The sequence below is a fragment of the Sturnira hondurensis genome, unplaced genomic scaffold, assembly GCF_014824575.4.
Source record: "Sturnira hondurensis isolate 20B ecotype Veracruz unplaced genomic scaffold, ASM1482457v3 Scaffold0008640, whole genome shotgun sequence".
NCBI classification, from domain to species: domain Eukaryota; kingdom Metazoa; phylum Chordata; class Mammalia; order Chiroptera; family Phyllostomidae; genus Sturnira; species Sturnira hondurensis.
The window spans coordinates 6,488,201-6,515,562 of record NW_028081271.1 but is presented as its reverse complement, the minus strand read 5'-3'; the positions used below and the strand labels follow the sequence as shown (position 1 = coordinate 6,515,562).

The 27,362-nt window shown below is 42.8% G+C and overlaps 1 protein-coding gene and 1 pseudogene across 1 annotated transcript; one reads left to right on the top strand and one right to left on the bottom strand.

The window, feature by feature from the left end:
* Positions 1–176: 176 nt before the first annotated feature.
* Positions 177–26,254, bottom strand: CYP4V2 (cytochrome P450 family 4 subfamily V member 2). Its single transcript, XM_037055220.1, has 11 exons — positions 25,641–26,254; positions 19,184–19,296; positions 17,711–17,796; positions 16,761–16,951; positions 15,132–15,201; positions 13,639–13,765; positions 11,473–11,658; positions 8,059–8,161; positions 3,761–3,895; positions 3,491–3,670; positions 177–2,299 (listed from the first exon to the last, which is right to left on the bottom strand). The coding sequence occupies exons 1-11, from the start codon at positions 25,831–25,833 to the stop codon at positions 2,127–2,129; spliced, it is 1,557 nt and encodes a 518-aa protein (XP_036911115.1). The 5' UTR covers positions 25,834–26,254; the 3' UTR covers positions 177–2,126.
* LOC118992987 (protein SET-like) lies at positions 4,271–6,287 on the top strand (annotated as a pseudogene).
* Positions 26,255–27,362: the final 1,108 nt, after the last annotated feature.

The window sequence follows — 27,362 nt, the reverse complement described above, 5'->3', positions numbered from 1 at the left end:
TGCCGATTCCCAGGTAGTCCTGAGAAATTTCCCAGGTAGTCCTGAGAGTTTCTTCTGTCAGCTGAACAAAATGTTCTGGTGTTTCTACTTCTCCTCTAGTTTATTTTTCAGAGTCAGGGAAACTCAAAACCAGTCTATGATGACCGCGTGAGGATAACATTAACTCAAAAATGCAATTCCTTTTATTTCCTTTATTGATGAATCAGTCACCTACTAATTTACCTTTGACAGTTATCTGTATTTCAAACTGACATCAGTTCTCAGAATACAGTATTGCAGTCATGTTTAAAATGTGATTTACTTTTCTTAAGATACTACTTTCCAACAGGAACATGACAGACGGTAGGCACACAAACAAATATCTGATCATTCTCTTATTCACAAAAAAGTCAGCAGCATTATTTGGATGCTACAGACCATAACATACTTTCTCCATCCAACTTGGACACAATTTAAGGGAATTTCCAATTAAAATACAAATAACACATTTTTCTGGGGCCAAATGAAGATTTTAGGCCAAAAAGTAACCTGAAGCAATGTTTTACTTTAAATTCAATTTAATGTGTAGTAGAGTGTCACTGAAAACATTTTTAAAATGCAAGGTTTAAATGTAAGTGCATAAAATTGAGAAATACCAATTTCTAGCAATAAAACTTTAATTATCCAAAATCATCTGGTAACAGATTGTCTACGTAGACCCAGTTTCTAGATAACGAAGTTTACCGTGTCATGGGAATCATTTTCAACAGTATCATATACTTCTCCCTTGAGTTTTTCTCAGCAACCTGGGGACTGCACTGGGCTCTTTAGGTCCGTAGAGCAGGCACAGTGGTTGACCCAACCCGTAATGCCTCAGCCTGTAATGTTTGCCAAATGGTTTGGTTTGTGAACCTCTTCCTTTGATATCCATTGACAAATGGATATTCCATTCTCTTAACTTGTTGCTTCTGCTACTTTTTGAGAAAATTAAAGAAACCATCTTATTAAAAGTATCTATTAAAAGAAGTTTTTTTCAAGTCACTGAGTAAGGAGAGATATGGTCAGTGGAACTGAAATTCAGAGAATGTGTGTCCGTTATACGCTTGGTAGGTATGTTCTGGGAGATCACATTTTCTTGGAGGTTAACCCTACACAGAGACGATGTTGGATTGCTAAATATGCCAGTGTGGTTTCCCTCTTCCTTAACGATGGAAGACTTCCAAGATCTGTGCTTTACTGACACATGCAGTTACAGATCTGAGCTTCACAAGCAAGAGCATATTGTAGTAGAAGTGTATCACTCTGGGAGTGGAAAGATGGAGACTGTAGACCTCTTTCTCTTTTCAGCATCGCCACCCACTTGTGGCCTGACTTTGGACAGAAACTTCCCTCCCATTGATCTTTTCCATTACTTCTAAGGAACAGGAGGATAACTAGGTAAGATCTAAGGTACTTCCAGCTCCAAAAGCCCTTAATCAGCATTTTGAGGTACAGTGAGGGATTAGAGATTATGAAGAGGAATCTCTCCTCATAATACAAGATGGACAAAGGTAATTGTGATATTATGTAGAATGAAATGAAGCCTGTAAGTACATAGTTAAAAGAGAGATAAAAGCAGAACCTACAGGTCAACTTATAAATGATGTACCTTTCTTGATATAATCTGAAAAGCATTACAATAACAATTACTCTCATAACTAATGCCACTGATATAATTTTTAAAATTTAAGCTCCTTCAGTCAAAGTACTTAATTACTCACCCTTCTCAAATGAAATTTATATGCATGCCTGCACATTTATGTTCCTGAGTCAACAAGAGTATCTTAAAAAATTCTGCATCCTCAATAGAATTATATCCTTTGGGTTTGTCAATTGACATTGAAGTAGACTATGGATCCCTCTGTTGAGAAACTTGCATGCTTATTTGGGTATTGACATCAGTTAACTCTCCTTTGGGGATCAAGACCAGGGATGAAAGATATGGCCATTTTAAATATGTAAAAACTCTCTGTTTGGTAGACTTTACCCCAAGGTAAGTGTTGACAAGAAAAAATTAAGTCTAGGAATTAAGGGAATTGAATTTGATGACCAAAGTTTCCCTTAGAGAAAGATCTTATTCTGGAGACATGCACAGCACTAGAATAAAGTTAGGGTTCACGGACATTTCTCCTCTTCAACTTGATCCAGATGCCGTTACTTGGACGAAGAATCAGGTCTCCCATCAGACCAAGTTCTTCTCTTTTCTGGCTGCATTCTACCCAAAAGTGCCTCAGGATGCAGGAAAGAACGGTCTTTTCTTCCATTATGGCAAACTTTTGACCTTTAAATTAATGTAAATAAGATCATTTTAATTATAGATATATCACACACTTGAGAAAGAAGAGGTTCTACTAGAGGAAGCAGGCAATGTTGGGTTTTCACGGTAGGCTCTGGGGGCACCAGAATCATTTGGAATGCTCCCTGAAATCAAAGATTCCTGAGTGCCCTTCCCCATGCCCACGCAGAGCATCTGGACTGCTGAGGGGGCCAGAGATCTGAATTTCTGCAGCACTCCGACGAATCCTGGGCTCGCTGGAGCATGGGAACCACTACCCTAGAATGCCTTCTTACGGGGCCTTTGATGTAATTTACTGTGGAGTTACCAGGCCTCTTGTTATCCATGCCTGCATTTACATAAATAATAAAATGCCAGTGTTACTAAAGCCAGAAGTGTTCATAATGCCTGGTGCTGGGCATTCATTCTGCATAACTACCCCAGCTGGTCCTGTGGTAAGCACCCTTTGTGTTGGTTTTGATTTTGACAAAAAGCAATTTTGAAAGCAATAAACACAGAAATTGGGTTAAATACAACCAATTGTTATTAATAAGCTTTCTATCATGGAAAGTAAATTCTACTTTAATCCCAAACCTACAACATTTTAAAACTCTACCATGAAACCAATTACGCTTTATGTTACGAGATGAACTGTGTTCTACCAAAATTCATGCGCTGAATTTTGAACCCTCAGGACCTCAGAACACGACTGCATTTGAGGACAGGGCCTTTAAAGAGGTGACTGAATTAGAATGAGGTCATTCGGGTGGCCCCTACTCCAATTTGACTGGTGTCTTCACACAAAGAAGAGATCAAGACGAAGATAGATACACCCAGAGGGAAAACTACATGGAGGCACAGGGAAAAGACCTCCGTCTATACGAAAGAGGTCTCAGAAGAAACCAGCCCCGATGGCACCTTGACCTTGGACTTTTGGCCTGCAGAATTATAAGAAAATAAATTTCTGTTGTGTAAGCCACTGGGTCTGTGGTACCTGGTCACGGCAGCCCTAGGAAACTGATAAACTTGATGAGAGCCCTATTTTAAGTCAATAAGATATCGTAAAGTGGAGAAAAAATAAAACCACCAGTTCTGTAAAAGACTTGTGTATGGAACACTGCATCTCAAAGACATTATTGTAAGAAACCTAATACCCTGTGGGCCTGAACGGTGAAACCAACTCTGGTGGATACAGACCTATGCAGTTTCTGAGTCCAGCAGAGAAGGGCACGTATGCGTATGTATGGCGTCCCACAGAATTTTCAGGAAGGAAACGCTCTGGCTGGAATTCCTCGGGATTCGGGAAGTGTCGCGGGTCTCTATGCAGCGCGTAGAGAAAGACGAGGAGTTGGGAGCCTTTGACAATGCTGTGGCCCGCTGTCAGGAGGCAGGCAGGATGCCGTGAGAATGCAGCAACAGACGTGTACAAGCCCCCTCGCCCTGCTGCTTTGATGATAGAACTCTTACCAATTTTACACTCTTCATTAAGATGACGGGCAAAATAAGGAACAGGAGGGAAAAGACGAAGGGTCTCCTTGATAACACACTCCAGATACTTAAGCTTCTTCAGGTCTTCTAAGGTGACAGGGCGATCGGACTGCCCTGATCAAAGTAAATATACACAAAATAAATAAAATAAAGGACTACTTGGGCTTGGGGGATAAGACATCAAAAAAGAATACATTAGTCAATACACTGAAATGTTAAATACCAAGAACTAAACTAGAATATGTCATAGTAAAGGTAATCAAAGTAAAATAAGACAATAACACTAAGTAAAAAGAACCAGACACACAAGGTTATATATCGTATGGGTCACTTTATAGAAAGTACTCAGAGTAGATAAATCCATAGAGACATAGTAGATAAATCCATAAATCCATAGTAAGTTAGCTGTTGTCAGGGGCTGGAGGAAGAGAAAATGGGGCATGGATGAATGCTGCAGGGTTTCTTTTTGGGGTGCTGAAATGTTTCATAATGAGAGGAAACAGTGGCACAGCATTGTAAATGCATTAAACTGTATACTTTAATTTTTTTAAATTTTATTTATTTATCTTTAGAAGGGAAGGAAAGGAGAGAGGGAGAGAAATATCAGTGTATGGTTGCTTCTTGTGCATCCCCTGCTGGGAACTGGCCTGCAACCCAGGCACGTGTCCTGATGGGGAATCGAACAGAAATCTTTTGGTTTGCAGGCCAAGGCTCAATCCACTGAGCTAAACTGTATACTTTTAAAGGGTTTATTTTGAGTGCTCAGAGCTTCTCCAGAAGTGCATTTTCTCTTGGGTCAGAGTCTCAGACTTTCCTCATAGTATGGCCCCCTAAACACCACCCCCACCCAGTTCCCATCTCAACAAAGGAACCCAAACTGTCTGCTGCCTCCTGGCCTGTGAGGAGACAGCAACCTCTTTGGACTTGCCTGAGGGGGAAAAGCACAGCAGGGAGCAGCGGAACACATTGAGAAAGTCAAAAATGAAATAGACCCACTTAATGAACAAGCCAGTGAGAAGATTCTGAAGGTCAACCTAGAGAAAAGTCTGCCAACCATTCTTCTTTTTTCAGAAAATGTTGAAATCAATTGCCAAAATCCCAAATTTGTCGACGGTCTCTAAGCCCACCCTGCTCGGGGAGGTAGATGAAAAGGCACCGGGGTAATTAGACCAGAGTCGAAGTGACGGAACAGGAAGATGTGAAATCAGGCCACAGAATAGAGCTCCATTTTGATGAAAACCCTTCCTTTGAAAATAAAAAGAATTCTCTCCAAAGAATTTCATCTGAGTGACAGTGGTGATGCATTTTCAAAGGCCACTGAAATATCTGGACAAGATTTGACGGAATGTGCAAGCCCAATGTGGAAAAAGGCCAGCAGCGAGAGGCAGCGAGCCACGGAAGGCCCCTCCCCGGTGCATGCCCACTCCGACGCAGGGCTGATGACCTGGGAGAGAACATCAAAGGTGGAATCTGGCAAGACCCAATTCATTACTACTTGATTCCTGATATGGATGATGAAGAAGAGGACGGAGAAGAAAGAGAAGATGATGAACAAAAAGAAAGAGGAGGCTTGAAAGATACTAATGAAGAAGTTGATGAGGATGAAAGAGAAGACGACTAAGGAAGACGACTAATGGATTCTCTTTACATTTTTTTCTCCAGTCGCTGGGAGCAAGGCATTCACTATTGCAATTTTGTTCCTATTTATTTATTTAAAATTTTTTCACTTATGTTCAGTGACTCTGCTCTTGGTCTTTTCTCTCCTTGACATTCTGGTCTGCAATTATCTTGGCGAAGATACCTTGGGCAGAACACAGTGGGGAAAGAATCTCTAGCATTTCTGTCCCAAATTCCTTTTTTATCCATTCCTGACTCAACAAACCCTGTGTGGAATCAATGCCACGTGCTCTGTGGGAAGGAAGACAAACTTTCCGTTCCTGTATCTCTCCTGTCGGCTGGAAGCTGGCCCATGTGGTAAGGTGTACAACTCTAGCTTTTCCCCTCCTTTCTCTGCATGTTGGGCTCATGTCTCTGTGAATATGGGCAGTTAGCATTTACCAACATGTATCTGTCTACGTCCTCTCGTATAAGACGTTTTTTAAAAAATGCATTAGGTCAGCAAAACGCGGGTTTCAGGTGTCTCAGTGGGTTAAGCGGGCATTTTGACAACACGGCTTTCCCCTTGGCACATTTAATTGCGATGTCTCATGGATTTCCTGAGTGTTTAAGACAACACTGTTAAAGTGAAATTCCTAATGACGCCTTGAGTGAGCCTGCAGAGTATTACTTGGAATTGGCATTCTCTATTGTAATTTTGTTCTTGTTTATTTTCATTTTTCTTTTTTGTTTCACTGGAAAGAAACAATAATGCTCAGTTTTAAACATTATAAGTGTACCAGTTGCTTTGGTACAACAAAACCAAATGTAAAGTTGACCTCAGTTAAAAAAAATAACAAGGAATTAATACTTACATCTTAATACCAAAGATCAGTTGCTCAAAAATTTTGGAACTGGGGGTAGTTCCCAATTTTAGTACTGGGGGTAGAAGAAAAAGTGAGGCATGATTAGCAAAAAACATGAGAAGCAGCATAATAAAAGTTTTAATGAAAATAGTGTGACTAATTACATGAGGTCAAGAAGCATTTACGAGACTGGCAATGAGCTAGAAATGATAGAGAACACAAACACATGAATGTTTTCCAAAAGGACCTGTGACTTTTTAGAATCCCAGATTTACCCACAGGAGGAAATCTGAAATTCCCGCTGATAGGGAAAAACTAAAATGGTGGCAGAAACAGACGAGAACGTTGGGTTGTCTCCATTCTACACAACAAAGTCTTCCCTCTTGATAGGGAAGTCCTGTCCTCACACAATCTGAACAGGAAATTACTTTTCCAACTTCATCTCTTGATAGAGTCGAACACATACTCTGAATTCTACCTGTCCTTTATAATTTCCTATTCTCTTCAAACTTTTCCACTCTGCCATTGTCCACCCGGCACCTCTCTTTCTAGGACGCCTTCCATCTCTTCCCTTTATCCTTTATTTTTTCCCTCCCCACTTCTTTTCTGTGGGAAAATCCACCAGATGCCACGTTGTTGCTTGGCCAACCGAACCTTCACCTTTCTCCTTCCAGCTACAGGAAGCCATGTGACATGCAATTCAACAAAGGAAAAGTTGATGCCATGCTGCATTGTCCCTTTGTGGTGGGGCCTAATCCAGGAAGCCTGCAAAGGTTACCATATCTGGGAGGAGGTGCTTTTGAAGACTGTATTAAGGATCTGAAAATGGAGAGATGATGGTGGACTATCCAGGTGGGCCCTAAATGCCAGCCCAGAGGTCACTATAAGAGAGAACAGGGGGGATGTGACACACGCCCCGAGAAGAGAAGTCGATGTAAAGATGGAGACAGAGACCCAAGTGATGTGGCCATAAGCCAAGGAGTGTTGGCAACCACCAGAAGGAATGGTTCTCCCTTAAGGCTTCCAGAAGGAGTGCAGCCTTGCAAATCAATACATTGATTTAGCTCAGAGACCCTGATTTGGGACTTCTGGTGTCCAGAACTGTAAGAGAATACATTTCTATTGTTTTAGGTCACCCAGTTTGCAGAATTTTTCACAGCAGCAAGAGGAGACTAATACACCCTTCATCTCCTCCTCCCCTTTCTTCTTGCCTTAAAGATAAACATGAGACCCAAGAACGTCAACCAAGAAAACAAAATGCATGATGGTGAAAATGACAGAGAAAAACGAGCAAGCCTGGGACTCTGGTGACATCCCTGTTGTAGGTAAGGACTCCTTACTTACAGATTGCTGGTGGTGCAAAAGAAATTTATGTCTTAAAAGCTTAACACACATTTTCTCTCATTTGTGGCCCAAAGCAACCCTACTACAACAGCTTTCCTTGACCCCTCTAACTAGCTTCTCCTCTGCTGTCAAGGAGCACCTTCTTCATTTCACTCATGCACACAGCCACGATGGGATGGTTTATACACAACGCCTGCTTCCTCTGCAAAGCAGTGAGCTCCTTGAGGACAGTAACACTCGTCGGCATAGCCCCAGCATCTAGCCTGGTGCCATCACATGCCTAGAAGTTAGCAAATGCCTGTAAATGAGTGGATGAGCTCTTGCAGAGGAGATTGGTCCTGGAAGGAATCCTACACAGCAGCCTTCCTGCTCATTACAGCATCTTTAGAACAGGTCCTATCACACACTCTTAATGAGAAAGAATGGCCATTGCTTCAGTGACTTGGGACCTGGTGAAGGGGCCAGACATACCAAACACTTCGTCCAGCTCATTGTCCAATTTTTTCTGGACTTCTGGATAGGAACCCAATAGATATAAGGCCCAGTTCATGGCAGCTGCAGTCGTGTCATGGCCCTACAAAGGTAAGAAAAAATAGTTCAAAAAGGAGAGTGCCATTGAGGAGACAGCGAGGGCTAACCACGGTGGATTGTGTTTGGATTCGGCAGCTGTAATGTGACCCCAGCTGTAATGTGTCCAACAGAATGTTGGACAGGGTTTCACTCTGATGAGAAACAAGTAAATGAAACAACCTCTTCAAAGTGGATGCCTCCACTTAGAGGGACATTTCTGTGCTATTGAGTCACCAACTTGGGGGGAAGTAGTGGAGCTGGGCTAGTAAGAGCCACTCCAAGGCAACTACATGCACTAGGCTGTTTTTCAGGCAGTGAAAGTCTGACTCTGCTGAGCCGACTTGCCAGATCTGTACTCCTCTCCTTCCCCCATTTGTAAAGTAGACTTTATCTCTCATTGCCACACACCAGGGAGTGTGTGTGTGGTTGAGTAATTGTATACACACCGAGAAGTTGACAAATAGCCTCATTGAAATCTTGTGGAGTTTTAGGCAAAACACTGCATAGATACTTTGTAGAAACTAACTCAATTATTCCTCACTAGAATTCTGGAATACTTGATACTCCTATGGACATTTTACAGATGATAAACCGAGACCCCCACCAAAAAAAGCTAAATGACTTTCCCAGGGCCAGATAGCTTAGTAGGAGGTGGAGGCAAGAACAGGACCCTTGGAGCTACTGATGACAAAGTAGAGCCCACCCACTTCCCCTCTGGGAGTGTGGGGACCACGTTAAGGAGTCTCCAGCTCCAGTACAAGCAGAACCTCCCTGGGTGACTCTGTTCTCTACACATTCAGTGTTTCAGGCATTAGTGCCAATATCCTAGCTTCATCCCACCAGGACACTCCATGTGCAAATCCCTGAGTTCTTCAGAAAAAGAATGTATTTGGAAAATAAAATTTATATTATAGCCCTATGACTAAGACTTTAGGGAAAAATGAGAGAAAGAGAACAAATGATGTCCCCTGTGGGAGGTCTTATTCTTGGGTTTACCCTAGGCGACACAAGTGATTATTGTAATAATTCAGCCTCTGCACAGAAACTTCCAAAGCACTTTTTTCAGCTCCTAAGTTGAATTGTTGAGGATTATTCTGCAATTTTAAAAAATACATAGTTCTCAAGTCTCTGATATTGGCATCACTGCGCTTTCTTACATTTACAGTTTCTTTATAGAAATGACTTTGAACTCCAGGCAAAATATGGCCCATTTCACTCAGTTGTTTACCAAAGTCACAGAAGGAAGTGTCCTTGCTAAATAATGTTCAAGGGCTTTTCTTGAATCTGAGGGGAAACTTGATGAGAATGTGCAAGAGATGCCGAACTTCCTGTTTCACTTTGTCTGTTCCCCAGACACCGCAAAACACACAGCACTGAGCGGACAGGAGCGCCTTGTGGGACTGGGTGGGGCGGAAATCCGAATACCTGGAATCTAAATATCTAACAGCCAGAACGGGCACGTGGACGGCGCAGCAGCCACAGCCACGCCCACCTCAGGGAGGAAGACACAATATCACAGTTATTCATGGTTTGCCCTCTAGTTCATGCAAAGAAAACAACAACAGAATGTCAAAGAATGTTGAGCCGGAAGAGAGAGATCGTTAGTCTGTGGTTTTGGGAAAAGTGAGGGGTTACTGGTGGGAGATGGGTGTGTGCATGCACAAACATGTGTGTGTGCCAGTGTGTGTGCCCGAACGTGCATGTGTGAGTGTGTGGGTGCAGGGCCCAATTCAACATTAGATACTAGCCAACATCTGTGGCACAGAAACATGCCAGGCACGATTCTTGGTGCACATGAGAAATCACTCACCTAATAGCTGTTCTGCGGAGACTGTGCTGTAACAGTGGGCACAAGAAGCCCGGGAGGGCTAGAGGGGGGGCCCAAGGCCACACCTCTCCTACAGAGCTGGAATGTGGCCCCAGAGTCCACATGCTTAATACCTCTTCGCTTTTTAGCTAATGAGATGTCCACTTTTTGCATAAGGTCACTTCGATACAGTGCTCTGCTTGGAAAGGAAGATGAAAACCACTGACAGTCCATGTGGTTTTATGCGTAGGGAACCTGAGGTAGAGATCAGCAAGGGATGGACCCCCCTCCTGCGGCCAGGCAGCACAGAGCCGGAGTAGTCGGTCTGGAGGCCCTCTGCACAGCTGGCTTCCTGCTCCAGCGCACGGGGCCCTCCCCACAGGGAGACACTGGCCCCAGCTGGCTGCAGGCCGAGCAAACACAGTGCCCGTGGTGACCACTTCTGATGCCTCTCCCTTTCCCCCACTGCCAGGGCATTCCATGCGCTGCTCCTTAAAACCATCGTTATCTTTATTTGGTAATCCACATGTTGAGAGATTTACTCTTCATAATACCTCATACAGTTAGAATTATCTTTGCAAAAAAACTATCATTTTTATTCTTATTTTTATTTTTACTGTAAAGACCAGAAATCCCTTCCAAATCACAAACTGGCTAATAACTTCTCTATTGGAGAGCTCCTGCTGTCTTCTTAGCTAGGGTAGCTCACAGCAGGAGCTGGGCGCACTTGTCTGGAAATCCCCAAAGGAGGGAGTGGCTGGCATTAAAACAAGAAGGAAATCCTACCTTTTGCAACAGCTGGGAGGAACCTACAGGGTATCATGCTAAGGGAACTAATACAGAACAGTACTGGGTGTAAAGTGCAATTCAAAAATTTTTAAAAATATAGGGAGTAAAGAAACAGATGTGTGCTGTTCAGAGATTCAAAGGAAGCAGGATGCAGGGATTGATACAAAGATCGGAGAGCAATTTCTGGCTGTTTTTCTGTTTGGAAACATCTGACGAGCCTTAGGTTTCCTGGAGAAAACCACATGCCTACTGCCATACCCACCACGAGTTAAGTTTTCTCTGAGGAAGACCACTGGTCCGGTACTTAATCAGGGTCTTAAATTCTGTACTTTCTAATGATAATACAATGACTCTCCCTCAGATGTAGTAAACTATTTGAAAATGTGATTGACTTTTAAAAATATGAAAAGCCCTTTAAAGGATTCCCGTAGGTTGTTTTTTGTTAAATTAGAAAAAAAACTGAGAAAAAAAGTCATCTCTTATACCAAAAATCCCAACATATTTTCAAAGGCCGGTACGTCTAATTCTTGCTGCTTCATGTTATTTCTAATTTGACTGTGAAATACTTAAGTACATCTAAGCATCATTGTTTGCTTTTTCTTGGTCCTTAGCACTTTACACTCCCAAGATTTAAAAAGCCATAAGCAGCCCCAGGTTTCATGCGACAGGAACTGCAATTTGTTAATGATGTCCCACACTAACACGGCAACGCGAAATACCTCAAACATGAATGTGTCCACTTCTTCTCGAATATCGTCATGACTTAGCTTCCTTCCTTCCTCATCCGTCACATTTAAAAGCAAGTCGAGTAAAGTCCTGCATTTCTTTTTGGAGGGGGCAGCGTCCTTCTCATCGTTCTGACATTCTTCAGCTCTCTCTATTTCTGTGGCCCGTTCATTGATGACCTGGGTGATTTAAACAATCACATGCTTTTGTTTGGAATTTGATAGAGCCTAATCATGCATTTTCCTATAAAAATATAGGAGCTTCTTTCACTGATGTTTCCCCCAAACCTTTCCTGTTCTTTCTAACTCAACGATAAGATAGGCTTTTGTAAAAATATAGTAAAGCTTTCTGCTAACATTTTTAGGGCATTATTGGATAAGACCTTTAAAAACAAACTTAATACCAGACAAATATGTCATTTCCAAGAGCTATTTTTGCAGCCTTTCCAACTGGACAGTGGAGTCTGTCAATCTGGAGCCTAGTGAGTTGACCAAGCTAATGAGAAAAAGTATGGGTGGTGGAGAGAACACAATCATTATATATTTAACGGGCTAATCATAGATCACACTGTAATTACATGTTGTACTGGAGGAAAGAATCATCCTGTATGTTTGCTCTGCCTCCTGACTAAGATGCTTATGCCTTGGACACCAGCATGGCTGGCTCTCTCCCCAGGTCTCTGCTGCTCATTGCCACACTGTCAGAAAGATGTCCCCTAATCACTGTGACCCCAGTCCCTAGATCTCACTATCTTCCTAAGCCTACTTCATTTTTTCCCCATTGCACTTAACTTGACATGGTATGTGCTAGTTAGTGTGTTTCCCCTCCAGCATCAGTGGGGCAGCACATTGGTCTTCATTCATTGATGTGTTTCCAACCTTTAGAACGTGGCTTGGCATTTTAAGAATCTTCCTTAGGTATTAGTTGAATGCATAAAAGAATGAAAGCTCATACCCTTCATGTGGTTATGCATTTTAACTCTCTCCTCCTTTTCGGCAGTTGTACAGATCTGCTACTGTGTGGTTTGCGTGAACAGATGCCCAGGTCTCTAAGAGTTACCACCGTGTCTTCTATAATTCTTGGTGGAACCCCTAGTCCCTGCTGCTCGGTATGCAATTTTCAACAGTATTAAATGAATAATACTGTCCATACACTATGGAATGCACCCATTATTGATGGTGTTGTTAATGCATGACACTTGAAGAAAAGTATAATTCCATGCATCAAATGCAAACTGTTCAGTGCTCACTGAGTGCCAGGTGGTCATGCGACACTCTGCTGCAGACAGCTCCCTCCGACATCCCATCCGCCTAACAGCTCATGACTTGGTGGCCACGGAACCTGCGGGTGATAGGCAGTGCCTCACCGTGCGGAAGGAATGCCAATGTACTGTAACCCAAAATTTACAGCAGAGGGTAATTATGATTATTCATGCACTTTTATCAGTCCATTTAAATTATAATTTGATGTATGTTTTCAATCAGATTTTACCTTTTCATAAACACATTTGTAGCGCAAAGACTAACACCCCACTTCTGAAACATTATAATCACCTTGTCCTTAAAAACTGAGTAGTAATATACAGTTATCTTTTCCAGGTTAAGAGACAGCTGTAAATGCCTTTTGCCTTTGAAAGTCACTGCTACCTAATCCAAATATTTTCCCAGAAGACTCATAACATAGACCCTTGAGTCTTTATTCTTTTAACGTAGCACACTGTTTGTTAATAAATGATCGTAGAGCATATCACATTTTATAATTATGTGTTTATAGATTACCTCCACTGATAGATTAACCCCCTTCTGCAGGAGACATTAATACTTACTATATTTCTAAATCTTGGTACAGTACCGGACACTTAGCAAGTGACTAATTAATCTTTGGTGAATACTTAGTTTTAAGGTATGATACCTATCTTTTTTTCCCCACTTTCACTTAACTTTTATTTTATGAGAAACAGGTCCTTATGGCCCTATACTGGGTATATTGACAAAACACAGAAATCACGGACTTACAAGAGTTCTAGATAGCAATAGTGGTATGGTGGCCCAACGTTGTGAATCCCCCTTGCGCCACGGAATGGTACACTGCAAAGAGCTATAATGGTACACTTTACATGATGTATGTGTTATAGCAATAGAAAAAAATCGAGGACTTACATTGTTGGTAAAATTATGTACAATTTGTAGGGTCCTTTTGTGCTCCCATCCTTCCTTAAACATAAGGTAGAAAAAATCAAACCAGAGCCAGGGCATCTTCATCCTTCGATATACCATATTAGTCATCCTATAAGAGGATACAAATATACCCGCTCATACGTCCACCACATATGTTGCTCAGACACCCATGTGGCACCTGGCCTCAGTGAGGGTAATGCATGGCAATGACAATGATTTGCCTCAGAAGCAGAGGATGCTACAAGCCCCATCCCCTGTTTTGCTTGACAATGAAGGTATGGGTTTTTACACACTCAATGAGGCTTAAAAATCGAATGGGTTCTTTGGAGAAACGCAGAATGCACCACAAAACATCCTCACTAGATGGCCATCTGACTTCTGCTTCTGTTTCTCCAGCAAGTGCCCTGGACGTTCCCAGTCTGCCTGTGGCTCAGGTGCCCCAGCGCGGGATGAAATCTGCCTGCTTAATGTCCACCCCTCTGCTCGACCACTTCTCTGGAGTGACAGAAAACAACTGGTTGTCCTTGTCTACAGAGAAGGGCCAGCTAAATACCCGTTGGTCACATACCTGTCCCCAGTTCCTCCCTCACTACTTCCAGCCATAGAGCAGAAAGACCTAGACACGGTCCCCTGCTTTGAGACCAGGTTCAAGGCTAATCTTGCAGACAGGCCCTTCCTGGTCACTCAGTCCGTGGGAGGTATTGCCGTTTTCTTCTCAAATACCAACTTTTAGTTTTTTTCTTTCTAAACAATTATTATAATTTATATGTTTATATTGATTGATTTCAATGCTTGTCTCCCCTGTTATTCTGTGTTGTGGGCCACTACAAAACCAGTCAGTACCTTGGGTAATGAATGGCAGCTTATATATGCTAAACAGATACTTGTTAAAATAAAGTAAAATGAGCAGTGGACTTAATGATAGGATACCTCAAATCAAACCCTGCCTGGGCCTTTTAATAGCTCAGTAATCTCAAGCAATTTTTTAAAGTAAAAATGAGTATATTTTCAATAAAAAAGTAATACAAACTCAGTGCAGAAAATAGGGGAAAAGAAAATGGATAACAAAAAAAAAACAATAAGAAAGAGAAGCACATAACACAAGACAATAATCACAGCTAACATTCTGGTATGATATCTTCAAGTATTTTTTTCAATGAATAATTTTTAAACCTAGTGGCCATCGTGCTTAAAATACTTTTATCTTTCTTTTGTCACTAAATATCATAATGCAATCTCTCAATATATTATAAAATAATCATATAAAGTTACTACATAATCTGGGTGTGCCATAATGCACCTAACCATTCCCCTACTGTTAAAATACATGCTCCCATGATTCGGTTGCTTTTGAGTATAATGTTTCCTTGTGAAACAATGAAAGAGATACATCACAGATATGAAATGATTAGCAATAGCTTTTTAAAGCCCTGATCCATAACTACATTAAAAGTAACTGGAAGGTCTCCATTTACCTATAAACCGCACGGACATACTTGGAATCACCATCACTTTGGGCACTGATATTCTTGCCCATTGCTGTTTCTGTAAAACAGAGGTGAGAAACCACCGTTCAGTTCACAGACACGCCTTGTGTTTCTTTTCCAGTGGCAAACACTTGAAAAGAGGCATACACTCTTAATATTTTACAGCTGTTCCCTCCTCCCTTCTCACTATTGTTCCATTTATTTCTCCCACTCCCTGGTTCTGCACTTTCTCCCCTTTGGCCTCCTGGCCTGGTGGCTCCTTAACCTGTCAGCTCAGCTCCAAGCCCTGGCAGCAGCTGCTGCCTCTTTAGGGGGCTAACTGAGCAGTAAGACCACCCAGAAAGAAGCCAAGATCCTTTCCAATCCCTTCATTGGCCTTCCTGGTGGAATGTGCTTTTCTTTTTAAAAAAAATATATTTTATTGATTATACCATTACAGTTGTTCTATTCCCCCCCCTTCATTCCCCTCCACCCCACACACCACTCCCCCACCCTTCCCCCCCTTTAGTTTATGACCACGTGTCTCAAGTTCTTTAGAGTCTATATTTCCCCTACTATTCTTGCCCCCCCTATCTATTTTCTACCTACTGTCTATGCTATTTTCTGTACCTTCTCCCCTTTCTCCTCCTCCCACTCCCCTGTTGCTAACCCTCCATGTGTTCTTCATTTCTGGTTCCACTCCTGATCTAGCTGTCCTCTAGGTTTGCTTTTGTTTTAGGTGTGGTTGTTAATAACTGTGAGTTTGCTGTCCTTTCACTGTTCATATTTTTATTTTCTTTTTCTTATATAAAATACCTAGGAATTTCTGATATAAATTATCTTTAACATTTCATATAATAAGGGCTTGGTGATGATGAACTTGAATTTGATCTTATCTCAGAAGCACTTTATCTGTCCTTCCATTCTAAATGAAAACTTTGCTGGATAAAGCAATCTTGGATGTAGGTCTTTGGATTTCATGACTTGGAATACTTCTTTCCAGCACCTTCTTGCCTGTATGGTCTCTTTTGAGAAATCTGCTGACAATCTGATGGGAACTCCTTTGTAGGTGACTGTCCCCTTATCTCTTGCTGCTTCTAGGATTCTCTCCTTCATTTTAATCTTGGCTAATGTAATCATGATGTGCCTTGGTGTATTCCTTCCTGGGGACTCTCTGCGCTCCCTGGGTTTCCTGGAAGTCCATTTCTTTTGCAAGACTGGGGAAGTTCTCCTTTATTATTTGTTCAAATATGTTTTCCACTCGTGGCTGTTTCTTTTCCCCTTCTGGTACCCCTGTAATTCAGATGTTGGAACATTTAAAGATGTCCTGGAGGTTTCTAAGCCTCTCCTCATATGTTTGAATTCTTGTTTCTTTATTCATTTCTGGTTCGATGTTTTGTTCTTCCTTCTGGTCCACTCCATTGATCTGAGTCCCAGTTTCCTTTCCATCACTATTGGTTTCCTGTGCATTTCCCTTCATTTCAATTAGTTTAGCCTTCATATGTTCCTCTAATTTGTGACTATAATCAACCAGTTCTGTGAGCATCCTGATCAACAGTGTTTTGAACTGTGCATTTTTTTAAATTGGGCCATTTTGTCTTTATGCCACAGGTCTAGAAACAATCCAGGGAGACTCACCACAGATTATATCTAAGGCACAGAGAGTAATGTAAATGAAGCAGTTAAAGGCTTCTCCATCAACGTGTCTTTTTAACTTGTTAACGAGTACATTTGCTTGTTCATTCATGACATCCAAGAAATCTTCCAGAATTGTAAAATGGAAAGTGGGTGTTAACATTTTTCTCCTGGAGCGCCATTTGTATCCAGTACTAGAAATACAACACGTGGTCATGAATAAAGCAATATTTACACCAAACACATAACGATGACAAAGCTCTTCTGGAACAGCTGAATCTACAGAATCTCAAATGCTTTGGTCAGAATGACAAGGACAAATTCACATATAGTTACAGCATGGACATAGTTTAGATATCCCTCCACATCGCTAGTATTTAAGAGAGCATTCCTAAAAATTGAAAAATTTTAAGAATTTTTTTAAAAAAAATCTAAGCTCCGAGTTTCTAAAAATTAGATTCCCACTACCTCTATCAAAACCTAACCTTCCGAACAGCAATGAGCTCCATGAGCCTGCTTTGACTGTCACCTTCAAATTCTTCAGCATCCCCACCAAGGCCCTGCCTTGTCCTTTCGGTCAGTGTATCCCCAGGTCTGGATGTCAGCTCAGGGGCTGAGGTCACTGGGCTCCCCATACTTCTCCGAGGAGGACTGCCTTTTTTATTGAAGTTTCAGGATTTCCCTGCTGAAAACTCCCTTGTGTTCCACTCCATTTATACACCAGGACGTTCTCATTCTTCTTGGAACGCCGGTGATCAGCATTACTGACTATTGTGGCTGGAGATTACTACACAGCCTGGATCCCTGTCCGTCAAAGGCCCATTTCCACTTGACCTTGTCTTCCAGCTTCTCCCTACTACCAGACAGCATGTTCTTGCTATAGGAAAACTACTTGTGTCAATGCCTGACATAAGTTACTCACGAGACAGCTTTACAGATTTACAATGACATACCTCGTCAGGAGTCCTTGGCCAAGCCATGGTTCTAGAAATGTGTACAAATGGGATTTGTCAATTTCCTTTGAGTTTGTTAAACTCGCCTTAGAAAGAGAGAAAAAAAATTGAGAGATACAGATATTCACACAATCTCAATTATAAGAATACCTGGCTGGAACACAACTACTTTCCAAAGCAACATTTCATAACTATTGTTTTTCTGTGATTCGTTTTATTCTTGTGACTCGAAGCAGTTCAGTTAGAGTTTTGAACGTGTAACTGTCACTTTGTTTGGAGACTAATGGAGTTGACCAAGGGGAAAATGGCCAAGATGGTTCCCTGGTTCCTGCCGTGAATGAGGAACCAAGTGGAGTCACTGACTGAGGTGGGGAGTGAGGGTGAATCTAAGCACGCCCACATCTGGGGAGATAGAAGTCACAAGCTCATTATCTGCTAGGTTGACTTGGAGGCATTCAAGTTGCCATACTCTGAAAGCTGGTGTGAAGCTCAGGATAAAGTCTTGCACTAGAGATGCTCGCATTTGAGTGTCTCCAGAATGTAAGTCACATTGGAAGCCCTGGGTGGTATTGGGTCATCTGGAGTCAAAGTTGAGCATAGAGGACTAAGCAAGAAATGCTTCTCAGTCTTCTTGCTCAAGTTCCCTACACTGCACAGACCTGTATCCCTGTGCACCAAGCACACTGAGTCAGCAGTGGGTGAAATCCTTTGTGTGGCCTTCTAGCTCCCTCCTCTGGACCAGCAGCTTCTGCTGGGTGGTATGAGAGAAACTCTTAACAGTTTTACCACAATAAGGAAGAAAAAACGATCCTAGCCCGATGTCCTAGGAAACTGCTTTTAATTTTGTTCTATGAGGAGAAGATTTGTTCATTGCACTTTTGGCCCCTGACCCAAATCCTTGGTCATCAAACCACAAGGCAATTCCCCCAACATCACAATAATAAGTGAAATACAAAGCAATTTGTTAAGGAGTGATTTTGATAGCACAGATTAATGATATCTGACTTGTCAATATCAGATTAGTATTCTCTTTTAGGAAAATCTACTTAAATAATAAAAGTACTATAGATATAAATATAAGACTTCAAGCATTTTGCAGGAAACACTCAAATTTTACTAGTCTTATGTTTTTAGAATCTTAAAACAGTGCCTGGAAGGTAATATAAGCTCACCTTCCGGAACAATCTATTTATGGTTCTATAAAACTATATCCTTCTGCAGACTTTTTTAAAAAGGGGAGAATATATTGACACCCGATAACAAAAGTATACAGGCCTTTTGAGGTTGCTATTCTCCCCTGAATTCAGACTCTATCTGAAAAGCATTAAATGGTCCCTACACAGCCCGAGATATTTAGTGAATGTTCAATGTCTTAAATTCAATTACGCATATGGAGATATGTACTATATTCTGATGAAATTCTCACACCATCAAATATTCAGTGGAATATCGATCCCATTCATTAAGACTCACCTCCACAACTTCTGTGTTATACATGATCAACATTGGCATGGGGCCAATCCAGAGTATGAAAAATGGCAAAGATCGGTACATTTCAGACTGCTCGGTTAGCTGCCGAAAAAAATCTAGGAGAAAATATTTAATTTTAAAGAAGTCCCTTACTGTGTCCTTCGGGATTTTTTTCCTTTTTCCTTTTGGGTAAGTCACTTAATATCTCCCAGCTCTTTCATATCTTAAAGGTAAACCACACAGCTCCTAAGAAATGATTTCATGAATGAAATAGGAGAGTACTTTAATTTAATTATAAGTGAGATAACATATATACAACAATCTGGTTAAGTATGAAATGCCAAACCCTGGAGATGCTTGTGTGAGCTTCGTCGTGCGCCTTTCCCAAGCACACTGAGGCCATTAAAATTCTCCCGGCCCGGTTTCAGGTCACCCTTTCGGAGGGAGGAACACCTGTCCTGCCTCTCCAGCCCTGGTGGATAGATGCTTCCCTTCCATCCTTTCTAAAGCAGCACTGAGGTTCCTCAAAACATTGAGGGTAGAGCAACCATACAATACATCGATTATTCCTCTGGGTATCCATCTGGAGACCAGGAAAGCACTAATTCAAGAAACTGCGTGTGCCTCCGTGTGCACTACAGCATCACTAACAATAGCCAGGATATGGAGGCGAACTTAGGTGTCCGTCAACACGCGAACGGCTAAAGAAGATTCCACACAGTGAAATCCTATTCAGCCGTAAAAAGGGATAAAATATTGTCGTGTGGGACAACATGGATGGGCCTTAAGGGTATCACGCTAAGCGAAGTAAGGCAGACATAAAAGGAAAAAAACAGTCTGATTTCACTCATGCGTGGAATATAAATCAAAAAAGGAACCAATGAAGAACTATAACAGCAAAAACAGACATAGATACAGACAACAGAGTGGCGGTTACTTTGGGAAGGGGGTGGAGAGTAGGGGAGGGGAGTTGGGAGGGGAGAAATGGGTACGGGGGTCAAACAAATGGTAATAGATGGAAACTAGACTTTTGGTTGTGAGCACACAACAGAATGTACAGATCCCAAATTTTACTATTGTACACCTGAATTTTATATAATGTTATTAACCAATGTTATCTCCATAAAAATAATTTAAAGAAACTCCCCTGCTTTACTAATCCTTCAGCTTCTTCCATGTCTCAGGGACTTTCCAGAACCTTCTCGTGGGAAATGTTTTTTCCTGCTGCTTTTTGTCTGACCACATCTATTCTTCCAATGGCATCTTAAATGTGATTTTGCTGCCGTCTTCTCCAGCCCTGAAAACGAGACCTTGTAACAGAGCTGCCCGGGGTCGGCTCCCAGTCCTTGTTCCGTCAACCACATCTCAGTACTTCTAAATACTGTTCTACAACAGGACAAACCAATTATCCTCGGAAAGGTGATTGATTTCAGAGCAGAGACAGAGAAAACACAAGAGCAGAATACATTGGGGTGCCAGAAAATGAGGAAATACTCAAACATCAAGGAGCCAACCCCCCAAAGCTCCTAAAAACCAACAGTAGAACCATCTGAGAAACAGACTAAATAACGATAGTATTGGATTATACAATGCCACTTAAGTTCATACTAATAGACATACATAAGTGCATACAAACATCGTGCTAAGGGACAACTCTTCTTTACAGAAGAATTCCAAGTAATGAATGTAGAAGAAATGAAGGAAATACAAGTCCCACGAGGCACACATCACAGTCACATCATGGCAGGGAAGATCCACCAAGATGTAAAAATCAGGAGGAGCTAAAGGTTTGAGGGGAAACAGACTATCTGCAGTCTCAAAGTACCACTAAATATTTATATTTGTAATATTTGTGTATAAATTACAAAGGGAAAAAGAGTGACTTTAGAGCGAACCATGCTGGCAGACACACTGCTAGACCAGTAACCACAGTTAATACCACCAATGACAACATAATGTCTCCGGTACCCAGTGATGCGATGCACTGTTAAGGACACACCACTTTCATGACACTCTTTTCCTAACGGAGTTATAATTGAAATAGCACATATTAGTTCCAGGTGTACAATAGACATAATGACTTTATATGGTACACATTTTGAAATGATGACTACAATAAGTCTAGTTAACATCCATCACCTTACATATTTACGACTCTTTTTCATGTGATTAGAACCTTTACCATCTGCCCTCTTAGCAGCTTTCAAATAAGCAATACAGTGTTATTAACTATGGATGGAATGCTGTGCATTCCATTTGCAGGGACTATTTATTCCATAAACAACATAATTTAAGATAGTGACACAGGTTTTCTAAGTGCACTTTTTTATTGATTGAACTGAGAGAGAGAAAGAGAGAGAGACATTGACTTGTTGTTTCACTTGTTTATACATTCACTGGTTGCTTCTTGTACGTGCTCTCACTGGGGATCAAACCCATAACCTTGGCATATCAGGATGATGCTCAAACTAACCTCGATACCTGGCCAGACCCCAACAGCATAGTCTGTCCATTCTTGTTGCCTTTGTCAAAAATTAATTGACGATATTTACATGGGTTTATTTCTGAGTTCTCAATTCTATAAATTCGTAGTAAAGTTTAAAAATATGAATTGTAATGCCTTTAGCTTTGTTCTTCTTTCTCCAGATTGCCTTGGCTAGTCAGGCAGTGTGTGTGTGTGTGTGTGTGTGTGGTTCCATATAAATTTTAGAATTTTTGCTCATTTTTTTTCAGTGCACGAGACTTCCACCACTTTGGTTAAATTTACTCCTAGGTATTTTATTCCTTTTGAATTAATTGTAAATGGGGCTGTTTTCTTGATTGCTCTCCCTGATAGTTCATTACTAGTATAAAGAAACACAAGTGATTTTTGTATATTGATTTGATGGTCTGCAACTTCACTAAATTTGTTTGTTAATGAACGACCACATCGGTAGATGAAAATGGAGTGTTGGAAGGCTATGGAACTTTGTTTCTGGTTTTTGTGTTTTGCAAGATTTTATTTCTTAATTTTTAGAGAGAGGGGAAAGGAGGGAGGAAGAGAGGGAGGGAAACATCAGTGTGTGGCTGTCTCTCGTGGGCCCCCAGCTGTGAACCTGTCCCACAACCCAGGCAAGTGCCCCGACCAGAAATCGAATTGGCAACCTTTTGGTTTGCAGGCCGCTATTCAATCTGTTGAGCCACACCAGCCGGGGCAAAAGTTTGATTTTCCTTTACAGGCTCCAGGCAATAACTGAAAGTTTCCAATGAGCACTAGGGTGGCTGGAGTTGTATTCTGTGTGCGATCTGTGAATAACTTGTGTATTCTGGGGCCACAGGGAGTTTTCTGGGGAGAGGTAGAGAAAAGGCCAGGATTCCACACATCCAGAGTGAGAGGCCCTGGCCCTGCTTTATGGCTGGTCCTTGTGCTGGGTGTGGGGAAACGCTGCCCATTAGTCCCAACAACACTGAAGTCATGAGGAAGAGCCGGGAATCAACACTTTCTGCATTTAACTTCTTGAGGCCCCAGTCTGGGGAAGGCAGCCCAGCACTGAGAGAGGTCCAACAGTGACACAGTCTCAGTCGGGGAATACCATTTTGCTGAGGGCTCCCTGGGGGGGAACCCAGAGACTTCAGAATTGGTGTCCAGGGTCCAGACCTCAGAGAAAAGACACAGCAACGGTCAGACGGAGCCCAAGTCAAACAGTAGAAGGCCAAGAGAGGACTGGAGCTCTAGCTGGGGAGTCGATTGCAGGATAGCAAGTGAGGCAGGGGTCTCATGAGACTGCTAGCAAACTCGAGGAAGAGAAGGATGAGGAGGGCAGGCTAGCTGGGAGTTATCTGGGTACCCCAGCTTCCTCCTGGCAAACAGAATGCCGGATCGCCTAGAAACGGGACTAATGCCAAGTGCACGGTGAGGCCACGGGTATGGCACTTGAGACTTTGACAGGGCTGTCTCAGCATGGGAATCTGGGCACCATTGACAAACTGACATGGCATAAAAAAACAAACTATCCGACTCCTCTGCTCCTTTTCAATGCCAATAAATGTTCACGTGCTCAGCTCATCCCGCCCTTTATCCTCCCCTGGGCTTCAGGGCAAGCTGCTCCAAGGTCAGTGGGAGAGAGGCCAAGACTCGGGAGTGGCCATTGCAGAGGATGGTGAAGAGCCAGTAATAATTTTTTGAAGCATCTGCACATTTTGGCACACCAAAACCTAATAGTGCTTATCCCAAAATAGCTGACATTCAGTACGTCATATTTACCTGCTGCAGCAGCAGGTAATTATACACCAGACCAGGTCTAAGGGTTTTGGATGGCTTATGTCTTTTATGCCTCACCACAGTCAGAAGAGAAACAGTTAAGTAGCTTGCACAATATCACAGTGTTAGTAAATGTTGGAAGCTGACTTCAGACCAGACCCAGAATGTGCCATCTTAACCATTGCACCACAAGGATTCAAAATTTCTTGCGGTCAAAATAGGTGGCTAAATTGTTGTGGAAGGAGGTAGGTCAGATCAACAATGTAGAAATATGTTTAGCATGCCAATAAACTGACTGCTTTGCTCTGGCCTGATAAAGGAGACAGGGAAATTGAAATCTGTGGTACTGGGTTGGTCCGATAGCAGGGAGCAGCTGGGGAAGATAGGTGGACAAGCAAGAGGTCAGAGCTCAAGAGTCTGGTTGGAAGCCGACTGCAATACTCACCGTGAGATCACTGAGGCCAGAATTTGGACAGCAGTCCTAAAATGAAAGGCACAGCCTCCAGTATGAGAAACAAGGTTATTAAGAACAAGGACTATATCTTAAAATGTTCTGGTATTCCCAATTTTGCTGAGCTCAATACTGGGCACAAAGGAAGGCCTCCTATAAATGGATGATTGACAATTAAAAATTTACTCTAACCAAGTTCTAAACAGTGACCTAGAAAAAAGATGCATGCCTTAAATGTAATCCGTAGAAAACAGACGGTAACTTGGAGTGTTTTAAACAACCTGTCAAAGTCAAATCCCTTGGTTGCACAGCTGCAAACTGAGCAAAAGTTCATTTCATGCCAAAATCCAGTAGCTGTTGATGGCTTAAAAAGTCACCTTCTAAAAGACAATGTATTGTCCTTCTCTTCACTCAGGAAGTCACTGTAAGGAGAATTACTTTAAATAATCCATCAAATCACTGTTTTGAATGGATCTTATGCACTAGAAATTTCAATTCTTGAAAAAAATCCCCCCAAAATATGATGAGATTTCGTACGTATATGGTTTCTTGTTGCAGAGGACTGTCCACACTCCTACACAGTGATTTTTTAAATACGATAAAGCTTTGAGGTAGAAGGGAAGTGTTAGCATTAGCCATGATGATTTTTACAAATGTGGCTTTCATGTGTCTACATGTGTTGCATCACCAGTAATACTAGTCACATTGACTGGACAGTTTGCTTGGATTTCTTTTGCCGGAAACATTTTCAATACTTTGGTAACACTCCCCCATAAGGCCCCATCATATTCCTGCAACGCTGAAATGACAGCATTATTTTCGTTCGGAGAAAGAAGAGTGGGGAAAAGAAATCCTCCTTCAAGCTTTGGAGTTAATGTTCCGTCTGTAAAACTTCTGTAACAATTAATCTGAAGGGATTAGGGTCTCTGTCTAGGCTCATTTTAACATATGTCATTTGGGCAAATCTTTTCAGTTCTGGGTATTTTATCTCGTACACCCACGTAGTTGAAGAGCTGGGATCTAACTTGCCCTCCCTCCTGGGTGATTGCAAATATCAGGTGCTTTTAAGAGCTTTCTAACTTACGTGATTTTTTTCCCGTCAGCAAAACGTAATATAAACCTATCTCTTCAAAAGATGATTTCAATTTTTTTAGTCACTCTTTAATAAATAAGACTTAAAAAACTTGCTGCATGAGTTTTGGGGAAAGCCCCACTAACATAATTTTATTATCACGGAACCCCTTAGAAGGGCTACAGTATCAAGGCCAAAGAGAAATGGAACTTGCGGTCAAGTTTTGTGGGAGAGGCGTCGTCTCAAACAAATCTCTAGTCCCTTCTTTTTGAGAGAGAAACACCAAGTTTTAAGGGGTTTCTGCCTTCGCGGCTTTAAGAGTTTAGGCAGAAGAAAAGACAGGCGGTGATTAGAGAAAGCAGCAGCCAGGAGTCGGGAAAGGGAGAAGAGAAAAAGCAGAAGAAAAACTTCCTGTGGAACGGAGGGCACCACCAATTGCTCCGAGTGTCATAGGAAAAACTGGATAGACTCGGGAACCCGTTCTATTATCCAGGGGGTGGCAGAGTCCTCCCTCCCTAAGCAGCTGGCCCCACCCCGAGTCGCGGTGTTCCAAGAATGATGAGCGGGGATGCGCCCGGGGCTCCGGCTCCAGGGGATGCTGCTGCGCCTCCGTCACCGTGCTAGGCTGCGTGTGCGGGCAGCGAGCCCACCCGCCCTCGGGTGGGGATGCTACGGGCCTGGACGCGTGGTCCCTTACCTCTCGGGTCTGGCTTCAGCAATAGTAAGTGTCCCAGAAAGGGGTAGGGTTTCTCGTCGACGGTCGGGAGCGACTTCATTTGCACCCATGTCCTCCAGTAGCGCGCCAGCACCTGCAGGAATTTCAGGACCGCGGCTATGCCCGCCAGGGAGATGGCGTTCAAAGCGCCCCAGAGCAGCAGCCATTGAGCCATCGTCGCTCCAGTCGTTAGCTTCGTGCGGGGACTAAGATGTAAGACGTCCAGGCTCGGGCGTGATCCAGGCCCGGCGCCCTGGGAGGAGTCCCGAAACTCCGGGAGGCGGGCACGGAGGGCAAGCCCCGCGCGGGAGCTTCCGGCAGCGCGAACTGGTGGCGCAGGACCAGATCGCGTCTTCCTCCCGCTGCAGCTAGTAAGCCCAAGCCCCGAGGCCCAGAATCGGGGACCTCTTGTTGCCAAGGCTGCCCTGCTGCTGGGGACTAGGGCGGAGCCTCCTAGTCCCTCCCGGGAAAGCGCTGCGGCGAAGTTATCATTGTGCGGGACCAAAGCTGACGCAAGGCGCACGGCTCTGTGTGTGGTTCAAGCAGAAAACGAAAGCCCGAAAGCCCATCTCTGAAGACAGAGTGTGCTGAAAGTGAACAAAGACACTTGAGTGGAGTGGGGAGAAGAATGGAAGTGTAGTTTAAGGCAACCTCGTGATGGAGAGGCGCGTTGGGGCCAGGGTGGGCTTATCTTCGGGTTACAGGGCCCGGCGGCCGGACCCTTAAGGTCTAAAATTGAAGTAAAGAGGTTTCGGGTTTGAAGTTCGGCCTTTTGAGGGTTTTGTTTTGTGTGTGTTTTCCATTTGGGTACTTAGCCTCATGTGTTTCCTTGTGCGAGCGGGAGCGTCTCCCACTGGCTGGCTGCCGGAGGTGGGTAGCATCCCGGCTTTGCCTCCACATCATTCAAGGACAGTTTCCTAGCCTGATCTAGAAGAGCGTTAGGGACACCGACCTTAGGAGTACTAGTTAGAGCTTGCCATCAGGTCACGAGAGAGCTGAGTAATGTTGTTGTGATCCAAATATTTTCCAAAATATACTTGGGGGAAGGGGAGCCAGCACGTAAGAGAAAACAGGCGGTGGGAGTGGGAGAGGTTGAAAGCAGTAGAAATCAGAGACGCTGGGAGGGCGCGATGGGATACAGAGACCTTGAGTAAGGGGCACTCTGAAAAGACAAGGAAGCCAGCCCACTGAGCCTGCAGAAGAAGGAGAGGGGAAGGAGGGTGAGAAAGACACGGGCAGTTCTGCCCGAGGAGAAAAACATGCCTCAGACGTCCTTCCAGATTTTTTTTAATGTCGCCTGTATGTACTGACATGAAAACAAGTTCATGAAATAGTGAGACCAAAAAAAAAAAGGTCGCAGAACTCAGTATATAACGTGATGCCCTCTTTGGGGACAAAAAGTTTCTCCGCAGCTGGGCTGGGAACAAAAAACACGGACCCACTTCAGGCAGTGGCCCTGCGGAAGAACTTACCATCTGTATTATATTTCACTTAATCCACTTAAGGCTTTTTACTCGTATTTAATGTTGTAAGTCTATCGCCTGGGCTTCAGTTTCCTTCTCTCTAAAGGTCTGTTGCAGCTACGAAGCTATGAGATTTGTCTGTATCTGACGCTCTTCTGCTCTCTGGGGACAAAACAAGGACTATATCAGGGCTGCCCCTAAGGAGTGGAGAAGGGGGTTGGGGGAGGGCTTCCGGCAGCGG